Source organism: Amblyomma maculatum, chromosome 1, assembly GCF_055883805.1.
Source record: "Amblyomma maculatum isolate TAMU_Amacu chromosome 1, ASM5588380v1, whole genome shotgun sequence".
In the NCBI taxonomy this organism is placed as follows: Eukaryota; Metazoa; Arthropoda; class Arachnida; order Ixodida; family Ixodidae; genus Amblyomma; species Amblyomma maculatum.
Window position 1 is genome coordinate 207249219 of NC_139344.1, and position 12589 is coordinate 207261807.

At 42.3% G+C, this 12589-nt stretch overlaps 2 protein-coding genes across 4 annotated transcripts in view; one reads left to right on the forward strand and one right to left on the reverse strand.

Moving 5' to 3' along the window:
- The window catches only part of LOC146205442 (putative phosphorylase b kinase regulatory subunit beta), an 86533-nt gene that overhangs the window by 71020 nt on the left and 2924 nt on the right, over positions 1-12589 (forward strand). For all 3 annotated transcript variants that reach the window (XM_084590111.1, XM_084590113.1, XM_084590112.1), the window contains 4 exons: positions 2711-2910; positions 5954-6008; positions 6105-6184; positions 8953-9085. In XM_084590111.1, coding sequence (XP_084446237.1) covers positions 2711-2910; positions 5954-6008; positions 6105-6184; positions 8953-9085 — 468 coding nt within the window. The remainder of the gene's footprint in view (positions 1-2710; positions 2911-5953; positions 6009-6104; positions 6185-8952; positions 9086-12589) is intronic.
- The window catches only part of LOC146205443 (uncharacterized), a 40494-nt gene continuing 34422 nt past the window's right edge, over positions 6518-12589 (reverse strand). The window contains exon 4 of the mRNA XM_084590121.1: positions 6518-7909. Within this exon, the coding sequence (XP_084446247.1) occupies positions 7818-7909 (92 nt within the window). The 3' untranslated portion in view covers positions 6518-7817. The remainder of the gene's footprint in view (positions 7910-12589) is intronic.

Here is a 12589-nt window from a genome sequence, read left to right on the forward strand (position 1 = left end):
GTGGTTAGGAGACTGTTTTTTTAAATGTGATATTCAGCTGGGATACCTGGTAGGCATACTCCAGAAAATGTGTTCATGCAGTGAGCTGAAACAAGTATCATATTTGCAAGATTGTAAGCCAATAGTTGTATGCTATGAGGAGAGCCGTAGAGCAAACATAAAATTGTAACTGTGCCATAGTGCCCCTTTATGTCTCTATAGTAAGCACTCTCCCTCAGATTTTAAACTTAAAAACCAGATGTACTTACAATTATGTCTATAGAGTATTTCTTATCTTTACGAAGAGGTTGGGGTTCCATTCTAGGCTCCTGTGTCATTTCCCGTCCTCATTTTTGTGTTGCTTTCAATCATTCTGTCATTCTGTGCCAGCCTCATTGCAGTGGCCAAGTGGTTAGGGAGCTTGACTACTTAGCCCGAAAACATAGATTTGATCCCGGCTGCAGCAGTTGCATTTTGATGTAGGCAAAACACAAGGCTCATGCACTGTGCAATGTCAGTACTCATTAAAGAAACTCAGATGGTCGAAATAACTGGAGCCGTCTAGTATGGCAACCCCCATAGCCAATGTAGCTTTGGAACTGTAATATGCTGTACCGTACTGTGCCGTATCATACCGTACCATACCATACCACCAGTGGGTGCCATAAATTCACAAAAGGTCTCAAGTGGCTGTGGCTATTAATGAATGAGAGCAGAAAAAGTGCATGTATGTGTTTAAAAAATAACTGACATTGAAAGTTCATTGCTGAAAGAAGTATGTCTGCTACATCCTGTCCTAGTTTCCTTTTGAGTGTTGCTTTTGGCATCAGCATTTTTGTCCTTTCTTCGCGATTTTAAGCACGCAAATAATACTTCTGAAATCTGCAACAGATGAAGAGCAGTTCGTACCTCTTGCTGATGCCAAAGGCCTCATAAATCTTGCTTTGGCCCATTTCCTTGCTCGATGCAGTAGTCACAGAATGCTCAAAATGTGGGACGCACTCATAAGACTGGTAGTGAATCACCAAATTGTCTTTAGTGAAAGATAGCAAGAAAACTGGGTGCTCTCTAATGTTATTATTATTATAGTGAGCCTGGCATGACTATGCAATTTTGTAGATATGTTTCTTGCAGTCAGCAAAATGCCTAGTGTGCTTCACTTTGCAGTCAGATGTTTGGCCCTTTTCTGATATTCTGAATTTGCTTTTTTGTGAGTTTTGACTTAATTTGACTTAATTTTCTTGGAAAGAATAATTCACTCAGATTCTTTTTCCCAAGCATTTCGCTCCAGAAGAGCCAAGTGCCTGGCCGGGGGGAAACCTCATGCTCATTAAAAAACTGGCGGGTACCTGACGGTGGTGTGGGTAAAAATGTCCTCGGAAATAACGTCCCCGGAAGATACGGCCCGGAAAAAACATCCTCGGAAAGAAGGGCCCCTGAGGAAGCGGCCGCTAGGAAAAAATATCCCCAAGGCAAAAACTGCCTCTGAGAATCAGTTCTTCCGGAATTCACATTGCCATAAATTGTTAACTTTATTGCATTTTTTCTTGACTTTGAGATTAGATTTAACCATCGTTTGGGTTCTGTGACCTGTGAATGCCTGACAAGTTTACAGGCACTACATAAGGCATTGCGAAAAAGCATGTTGAAAGAGTTTACCACAACATGCCATACAACTGACTTTTTACAGAATGCATCATCTCCAGTTCTGCAGCTCATTAAGCAGTCATTAAGACAGGTCTAATTGGCTGGGGAATATTACCCACTGAGAAAGATACAACCGGCTTTTTGCATAGAAGCTTTGAGGAACCGCCCAATACAGAAGGCGTCACTAGAACAACTTCGCAGACCTTCTGATGACGATGTTCAACTCTTCCTGAGGTGATGGTGTAGAATTGTTGCTACATATCTAGGGTTAATGCTGTAGGGAAGGCAGGCCGAGCCTTAACCGATCGTTCACCATGGTCACCCTAAAACATCACTCCAAGGATCTGCTTACCGAAGCCAAGTGGTCAGCGTGCTCTTTCCTCGGCAAACAAAGCGAAGACAAAGCCCTGTTGATCTGTTGCCGCTGCCTTTTTCTTTTTTTTATTTCAACGCCCCTTATCAGTTCGATGTTCGGTCACTTCCAAGTCGAGAAGTGGAAGGGCTGTATAAAAATCCTGGCAGCTCACCACAGGGATATGCAGTCTCCACCTTATTGTGCAAAAACTGCAGCAAAGGGGAATAATGGTGGCAGCAAATAATGCCGAGAACGTCCATGCTCAAACCATAAAAAAATATGTAACATAAAATCTGAAAAAGTGACACTAAATTTTATCCCGATAAGCCGCGCGCACCAGCTGAGGTAAAAATCTGAGGTTGCGGTACGTTGTCACTCGTTTTGAGACATTTTCTCCTATTTCACAGATAGACTTTTTTTTCCGGGGACGTTTCTCCCGGGGCCATTATTTCTGGGGATGTTTTTACCGGAACCCATCTGATGGCACTGGGGATTGATCCAGCATCTCCCGAATGCTAGGCAGCACACGAGGCTGCTGCTTTAGCCTGTTTTGTAACATATTAGGAACGAAGTTAAAAACTGTGCATATGTAGCATACACTCACTTCACATTTAATCTTCAGGCTGTGTAGTAGTTTGAGTCATAAATGTGTCTGCACTAAAAAAAGAACACGCTTCTGTGCAGTTGTAGCCGGAGTTTGATGCCACGGTGTTTTTTCTGCATTTTCAGATCACTGTAGGTGTTTTTGGCCGGGATGAAGCTGTCATTGATAAGCCTTTGACTCCAAAGGAGATTAAGAGCATCATCTACGCTCAATGCAAGGATCATGTGTACCATGCAGTACTACTTCAAGAGGTTATTGTCTATGTTGGTCGCCTTATCTCCACCACCCCGAAGCTTTTTGAGGGAATCCTCAAGATCAGAACTGGGCAAGTCTGTCTCTGTTATTTAATTTTTGGTAGAATAACATGTCAGCTGTCAGCCTTATTGCCTCTGCGAAAATTGTGGATCAATTTGTAATATCCAAAGTTATTTTGTGGAACACTTATTGTGGCTGTTCTCAACCTGCTAAGCTTTTTGAATTTATTTCCTTAAAGAGCTTTCACTATGGCATCCAAGCCAAAGTGATTTTATATGTTTTGTATATGCTTAAGGGAGGTGAGCTCCTCAAAAACTTTATTGTTTTCATAATAATAATGCTAGGTGAACGAAAATTGTGTCACTTATAGAGCTTGATCTCTTCTTTCTAAATCTGTTTTGCTTTCAGTAGCTCAATACTTACCTATTCTAAATGCATAATTGAAGTGCAGTGCATGCTAGACATGGCAGTAAGGATGACTGAGCAGTGCAGAGTAGTAGTGTTTCTTGTCTCTAACACTTCAATGTGTGCTACCAAGCAAAGCGATGCCGTTCTCTTAGCGTGCACTGTTTTGAGACAGTATTATACCTAATGCATCGGTTTTAGTGGCTGGCACCTTAATACATTTTTACAAAGAAGAAGATCGGCAGTGGCGCAAGAGGAGCCCTCGCTCTAGGCCTACCTTAAATCATCCTTTACCATGTCACCATGTTGTGCCGTTCTTTTGCTTGTCGCCACGTAACATTTTGGTTGGAGGTGTGGCGTACGTCATCCCCATCCTCGTCTTGGAGCATTGACACCATCCTTACACCGGGACCATCGACTGAGAACCTTAGGATATCGCCGCGCAGCTTCGCCCCAGCCCTTCCCGCACAGACTCGACCAACTACCGCCGCCCGGTCCCCAGCCCGGATCTGAAGACAAGGCGCACACATGAACTGACCAGAGACTAGATCAGAGCAAAGACCCGACGGACCTGAAGAACCGAATGACGAGAACACTCAACCCCCGCCCTGCCCAGCCGCCCGACGCGACCTCGAGCCATCGGTCCCATGAATGCTTTGGTGGTGTATGGCTGAAGAGCTCCAGAGGAGGCAGATCACCCAAGCATCATCGTCGTCATTGTCATTGCGGTGGCAAGCGCATCATTCTATCTTTTCCTGAACATCCTCACCGTCATGTCACCATTAACTTCAAGCAAACCGATCGGGACGATCACTCGGTGGCCCCGGGAAGTGTTATGAAGAAGATCGGCAGTGGCGCAGGAGGAGCCCTCGTGCTAGGCCAGCCATTAAATCATCCTTCACCCTATCGTCATGTTGTGCTGTCTTCTCGCTTGTCACCACGTAACAATATCAGTATTTTTAGCCTCGAAGACATTACTGATTGCATTTAATCTTAGCCCTGACAGGGTTGCAATAAGTGCATCAAATGTTGAGCAAAACAGCCATGTTCGGCCCTATAATGAGATCTTGCGAAAAACATGATTGAACATTCATAAACGCTGTAAGTGGAAGTAGCTGATGTTGGTGGAGAAAATATTAATCATTTATTTATTGTTAATTCTTAAAATTGTGAAGCACTGAAGCTGGCCTTGGGGATAAAATGCATAGGCCTACTGACTTGAACAAGCCTGATTGAGAGCAACCTTGTGATTTGACGCATCATGGTTGGTCTTGAAAGTGTGTTAAATCTGCATCTCTCAAAGCTCGTACTGCTTTAACTGAGCTTATATATATATATATATATATATATATATATACCGGGTGTCCCAGCTAACTTGAACCAAGGGTTACAAAATAATATATTTGAGGTAGGTCAGTGAAATCAGTTGCATACAACTACCAGCCTGCTCGCGCACTTCAGGCAATTTTTTGTTTTGCAATTACTTAGTTGGCTAATTATGTTAATTTTTCTAATTTAATAAATATTCAGCTTAGACCAAAAATGTGAATTGGAAAGTTGTAGACCACCTTGAGAAACCCCCATTCCATTAATTGCGATAAAGAAAGTCTCACGTGTATCTTTCTTTCCGGGCTCAAAAGAAAGCCCGCAAAATACAAATAATACCACGCGACTAGCGCATTTGAGCGCCGCGATTGTGGTGCTCTCAGTCGTGGTTTGAGCGAATGAAATCAGCTGCAGCCATGACCCGATTGTCCCGTTGCAGCGGCAGGCAGAAATGTTGGCGATGGTTGGAGCGAGCTCGAGCTCGCCCGTCGCCACCGCGATCTTGGCCAGGCCTACGCACCACCATCACGACAGGCGGATGACGATAAAGAACCGGCAAATGAAGGTGCAGCGCTAATTTTAGTCGAGTCACATGATGTCATCTCGCCCCTTTACCCAAGCCTGCATGCGCAGATTCAGTGGCTGATACCTTATGGCTCATCCGTTTGTCGTGACGTTCGCTGATGGGAGAGAAGCAGGCCTTGTTAGAACCTCCGTGGTGTCGGCTCGCCGCTCTCGCCGCTACTTGCACCGTCACGTGGGCCGGCTGTCTGACGCGGGCGAAGAAGCCATTGCAGGCATATCAGCCTGCCGCTTTAACGGGGCCGAGGAGGCACGGCCGCCGCTAATTTCATTCGCTCAAACCACGACTGAGAGCACCACAATCACGGCGCACAAATGCACTAGTCACGTGGTATTATTTGTATTTCGCGGGCTTTCTTTTGAGCCCAGAAAAAAAGATGCACGTGAGACTTTCTTCATCACAATTAATGGAATGGGGATTTCTGAAGGTGCTCTACAAGTTTCCAATTCGCATGTTTGGTCTAAATTTGATATTTATTCAATTAGAAAAATTAACATAATTAGCTAATTAAGAAATTGCAAAACAAAAAATTGCCTGTAGTGCGCAAGGAGGCTGGCAGTTGAATGCAATTGGTTTCACTGACCTACCTCAAATGTATTATTTTGTATCCTTTGGTTCAAGTTAGCTGGGACACCTGGTATATATATATATAACTTACCAGTCATCTCTGGCTCTGTCGTTTGTGTGTGTTAGAGGAATGCTCGATGTTGTTGAAACAGCCCAAATAAACAAACTAATCTTTAAAAAGAGAATTGCCGTTTAGTGTAGCTTAAAGGCCATTCGGTTTTTAATTTCACAGGTCTGTACTTCATGCAATGAACCTGTACCTCAAGTTCACCCAGCCTTCTCCACCGGTATGCAAGTAACTAATTTTGCATAGAATGCATTGAGCACTGTTCAGAAGTGTGCCTGTTCCCTTTCTCATATATATATGTGTATATTTCTTTTAGACCTTGGAAAGTCTTTCACCAAGTGAGCTTAGAAAGGTTGTTTACAACGTCTTTACGTTGCGAGACAGCACTGATGTCAAGTAAGCATAAGCTCTGTGCTTCTGTTCTTTACTTTTTGACCACCTGCGATAGTTGCTTGCATGCACATGCAAGGCACCAGCCCTGACGTACACCAAAGAATGTAAAAAGCATTCAAGAAACGGAACCTTGTGAATGTTGTGATATACTATATAAGCTAGCTGTGTCACTTTATTGTGCACTCTTGGTGTTAATTAGGCATATTGCATATGAGCAAGTTAATTTTTTTTTGCCTAAAAAATGTACAGCATTAATTTTCACCTATTTACCCTTAGTATTTACTCAGTCCTGTCCCCCCCCCCCCCCCCCCCCCTCACTATTTTTTTTTTTTTTTTTTTTTTTTTTTACTGTGAAGATTTTTTGTGCACCTGGCATGCTAGATGATAGCATTTGTGGCACATGTAGAAATCCCTTTCTTCCATTTTTTTTCCATGGTATTAGAGGTAGTGGCAGAGTTGTCCATAATGTGTTGCAAGTAATTATTACTGGTAATTGGTTACATTTTTTTTTGTAATTCAGTTACTTGAAGCATCACTTGATCATGTTTGTGGCATGACCAGGTCACCTCTGTCTCTATGGCAGTCCCCGTCCCAAGGAGTATCACGCATCTGCTCTGTAGAGGCCTCTCATCTTGTCAGATGATGCTGTAGCTTAATACAAATTTCTGCAGCATATTTCGTAAGCTGGATGTTTTAAAAACAATAATACACATGTGTTCTGCCGATATCCTTTTAGGCACAGTAATCTGGCTTTCTAACGGCATCGCCAACAGTGAACTAATGACCCCATCATCATTTGTAGTTTTCCGTCGAGATGGGATCGGGTCTAGAGGAGGAGGAGTGCTCATTGCGCTTATGGATATTGAATCGCCTCTAAAAATAATCTGGGTCTCTGTTCACTTACCGCACATTCATTGCGTCCGTAGTGCTTGCTACCGATTGCCTGACTGCTGCTCCAATTTCTCTGAACTGTTCAGGGACACAGTTAGTTGACCAAATCTTGATCAAATTTTCACGCTGTTTACTAATAATATGCGGCAATTTTAACTATCCAGCCATAGATTGGAGCCCCTTATTTATTAACACAAAGCATAATCGAGCAGAACGCCTACAGTTTCTTAGTGCCTTCACTACCATCACCTCACCCCGATAATGAATAAATCAACGCTTGGCGAGCACATATTAGATCTCATCCTGACAAACAATGCAGATCTTGCATGTACTCAAATCATGGAAAAATTCAGCAATCACAGGGCCGTAAATTGTTCACAGGCCCTACCTCGCACTGACAAGACAAGAATTAAAAAAAAAAAAAAACATCAAATACTAAACAATGTGCGCGCAGATACCAAAAGATAAAATTTTATGTTAGAAAGTTTTTTAACCGAGTTTCACTTGAGCTTCATGAGCCGTTCCAACTAATGAAAACTGGTGCTTATTTCCAGACCAGCTGAAATATAGAAGATTCATGTGTGCCCAAATGTACAGTATCTGCTATGGCAGCTGCCAACTCCGTACCGCTGCCATAGCAGTGAGCGACAGATGGCAAATGAAAGTCGAGCGAGCTGTCGTTTGATCCTGTGCGCTCGAACTGGTTGAGCTGGGTTGGTCTTGTGATCGTTGTGACTGTAGTTTTCTACATTTTTGTTTTGGATTTAGAGGTCTGAGCTTGAGGGTTATTCCATGTGGAAACGTCACAGGTTCCAAAAGTGACCACAGCCGATTCTCCTGAAAAAAAAAAAATTGGGCAGGTTGGAATTTGTGCAAGTGTCTATCACCAAATTATTTGTCTCGCGAAAAATTTTTTCTGACGTAAATTTTTTAAATTTTGCGTGAAACAAGTAAAAATTAATGATATTATTTTAGAATATTTTACTTGCGTGGTTATTTCATGTGACTTTATAAATAGAACAAAAAAAAAATGAATTTTTTACAATCTCTGGCTTTACTGAAATGCAAAAAATGTGGCTTTTCGGAAATTTCTTACATTAACCTTGACAATGTTTCAGCCAAAACAATATTTTTAGGCTTTCACAGCTTGCTGTAGTTAATGTTAAAAACTGTTTAAAATTGTCCAACAAAGAGGTTTCAGCCAAAACGAAATTTTTAGGCTTTCACAGCTTGCTGTAGTTTACGTTAAAAACAATTTAAAATTGTTCAACAAAGAGGTTGTTGAACAAACCTTACCACCATGCCTGTTCTCTGAGGCCATAGCGTGTAGCTTGTGCCCTTGTCACCTACTGAACTGTGGTGGTAGTAGCGGTGACACTAAGTAGTTATGGCATGACAATGACAGTGGCGGTTGCTCCTGCTGCATGCGCGACTGCATGCATTAACGTACTGGTGGTTTTGCTTCACTCGATTCAACAGTGCTTATACGAAGCGTTGCCTTTTCAATAACGTGAATACTATATCTGTTGATCCCATATTTTATATTGCTGCCTTGACCTCGTTTGGGGGATCCCTCAGCTATGGTTGACCTGAATAGTTTCAGATTATGTTGAAACCCTTTAAAATTCTTTTGAGGTATCAAAAGCGTGCAATTAGTCATTTTCTCATCATTTTATATTCCTACTGTTTTCTATAGCAACAAGAGCATAAAATGATGAGAATGAAATGCTGACACACAGTTCCGTCAAAATTCGTTGAATCTGCGATTTTTCGCAGAATTGCAGGAAACTATACATTCTCTCTGTTCAGCAGCAGTTCTGAAATTTGTGCTCACTGCTCTTTCTTTCTTTCTTTCTTTTGTACGTGTATGTGTGAACCAGACTGTCTCAACATTGCACAAGGCAGATAGAAGGTGCACTATGCCGAGTACCCAAGGACTTCTTTGATAGGGTGTGGGATGTCATGACACGGACACCAGGTGGCATTGTTGTTGCAGGGCACCATCTACCACAGGTAAGCCTGTCCTTGAAGTTCATGTGTTCCAGTTTAGAGCAGAAAATCAGTGGATAAAAAGGAGGGAGATAAAAAAAGTGGTAGGGTTTTAATGTAGTTAAACCGAATAGGACGTGCAAAAGCTTTTTCACACAGATGGAAGTTGGTGGAGACGATGACTCTCAATGCAGAGCACGAGAATGTGTCAGTTTAACCTGTAGCATAATTGACTGCGGCGATAATGACAACATTCCATACTTGCATCTCACAAGGAATCCCTGGGTTCTTCCCCCCACCCCCTTGAGCTCAGCAGGTTTAAGTTACGTTTTTTGTTTGAGTTGGACGGCATGAAGTAGGGCTTTCATGCTAAAACTTTACATCAATCAGGAGTAAAGCATTGCTCTGCCCGGCTCCTGTATGTCTTGGTGCCAGTCACGCACGTCAAGAGAGCACTGTTGCCATGGCAACTAGGCTGGCCACAAGAACATTGACAGTTTTCTTGTTCGGGGTAGGACGGATGGGTGAGTGGTTTCACGTTAAAATATGAAACGCTTGCGGTGGTAGCTGCAAGATTTGTGATGGGTCAGGGGTGAGCACCAGGGGTCAACAAAAGCCTCAATGAACGCGCGGAACAGCTTCTTTGACTGAAACAGCTTAGCTACAGCTAGGAAGCATAAACAAGCAAACCAAAGTTACTGAAGCATATCGTTAGCCTTTTTGCAGAATTCTTGTGCAAGAGCATTTCATGGACAGTAAACTTAGAACTGTCAGCTATTGAAAAGTTTTCATTTGGACAGTCTGGAAGGCCATCAACAGAGCACTACCAACGGTATTGTTAGGATGAGAAGTAATTTCATAAAGGAACCTGTGGTCTCCTAGCTTTAGTAAGAGCTGGCTGCATAATCATGAATTCCCATAACTGAGGACTGGCTACATTAAGAAGCAGTGCAGGGATATATTGTGTATTATGTAGCATTCTTGCACGAAATACACTCTGTTGTAAGTCAGCGCTCGTGTCTGTGCTTCTTTTCTGTCGTCCCGTGTCTTCGCGCTGTTCTGTTCTAGAGTATTGTGTAGCGGCATAAAGTTTTTCTTTGTGCTTTTCAGCGCTAGTAAGCATGGACCACCATGTAAAATTTGTGTGTTGTCAGGTAATTTATAATTGGATCTCTTCTCTCACACAGTTTTGGTTTCAGTAGTTGAATGCTGGTTGCAACGTCACAAATGAACATGATACTAAATGAGGCACATAGAAACTGTACTGTGATAGCTCTTTATCCAGTCACTGTCGTTGCAGCTTCTGGAGCTGTTTAGGCTAAGAGGTCATGTTTGAAATGCTTATTTGCCACAAAGAATTGTTTACAAATCAGTGTACAAAACTTCTGCAACCTAAAAAAATTGTTTAAGGGTTCCTGAACAATTTGTGTTGAAAAATATATGTGCAACGGCAACACTGAAGGCATGACATTGTTATCCATTAAAGACTGGTCGCTCTATGGAGGTTACTATAATTCAGGGCAACATTGAAACAACCAAGTAGCAATTACATTCCAGCTTTTATATTCCTCACTTGATCTCATAATCACTTGCGATGTCACAACCATCATTTGGTAACCTGAAGCCAAAACTGAAACTACAGCTTAAGAAAACAAAGGACAGTGAAGCGTGGTTAAGCCAGATGCAGTTATTTTCGGTTCAAGAATAGGTTTTCAACATCAAGCAGGCTTCAAACAAAGATCTGTGATATCGGCAAGTGGTGGCCGTAGTGGTGGCACACTAAAATTTTGGGGCTGCTTAACGCACATTAAAAGGACACTGGGATAGAAGTGTGTTCTGCAACCGTTATTCATGGACTGAAGCTGATGAAGCACAGTGCTGCTGTTAAACACATGGGGCGTTTGGCTGCAGGGATAACTTAGTGGTCTAATTCGGAGGACTGCAAAGCTGATCTGTTCATGCCGTCGTGAGTTTAAAACTCATTTGCAGCCAGAAAGTGTCTTATTTTAGTCTATTTTAGTCTCAACTATTACCTGTCAGCTACTACCTGCAATCAGAGAAATGGGGCAGTAGTGCTAATGCACTAAAAAGTGCACTAACTTTCGGTTCAATTACAGATTGTTAGTGCAATAGCATTAGAGTCCACATGAGCAGAAAAAGTGCAGTGGCATCGCAAAATTTTCTGATTGATCGAGAAGTGACCATTCCTCCATTGCTGGTCTTCGGGCCATCTGGTTTTGATGGCTGCCAGCGTGCTAGCACTCGGCTGCAAAGCTCTGTTTCTGTTCTTTCTGTAGACTACGTAGATGCCACCAAAACTTTGTATGAATGCACATAGTATATGTGTTCTTTCTGCAAAATGTATCATTTAACCACCCAACTCGTTAATTTATGTGTCTGACTGCCCGTATCGGCTTGAGTGTGTTGCCGTTTGCACATTCTTTTTTTTTTAATTCCCTGCCTAATGTTATTTTTGGGCCTCATAATTTATTTTCAAACTCCATATATTACAAGCGAAGTATTGCCTGCAAGCTTACTTTTCAGTGCTCAGTTTAAAGAGCGAATACATGTTCTGACCACAATGGTTCAGGCACACTTATGATGTTCATCACTCAGCACTGTGCACAGTATTTAAAACTGAATGTGAATATTCATGTCATCTCTTCATCAGTTACCAAATATAACTTTTATCTTCTGTTAACATTTTTGCTTCAGGAAATGACCAAGCACGTTGCCCAGACGCCGCGTCAGGCACTTAGTTGTATTTGGCTGTGCTCTGACGAAGTTAAGCAGGAAACTGCACCAGAGTTAGCACCTCCAGATGTAGCCAGCCGGAATATGCTGAAGTATAAAAAATTCTATCATGTTGAATCTCATTATGGTTCCGCGCATTATGTATATAAAAGCATTAGTTGTTCTTTGTACTGTATCAGTGCTTGTCTAAACTGAGCAAGCTTACAGGCATGCACACATTGACCTTCTCTTTGTGTACAATGAATTCATTAAGAACTCGTCAACATTAACAAAGCCCAACCAAGGTGCTTGTTAGTACTCTGTGAAAATAATGCAGCCACAGGATAGTGGTGCAAAATATTACTGCAGTGAAAACATCTAGGTCATTCTCGCATTTCTGCAGCTACTGCCAGTACTGAAATAAGCCGGCACATGGGCTTCATGATAGTTTTTTTCTCCTACAACTCACAGCCGTCCTGTCCACCCAGACAGGAGCATGAACTCGCAATATGTCTCAAAAACGAAAGAAAGAAATAACGGCGGACTGGCCACAATGTGCACCAGGTGTAGAAAAAGTCATCTATTTTTTCTTTTTTTTTGCCAATAGACTGCACGAGCTCTAATTTCCTTGCATATTGCTTCAAATACACAAATGACATCCACAGCAAAGCAGCAACATTTAAAAGTAATTTGACATCCGTACACTAGCTGCACAGCAGTAGTTGGCATTCTGCACTGATACTGTTAACAGCGACTCCGAAAGCCAGAAAGGATTGGCGTCTTACTGGCACCAAC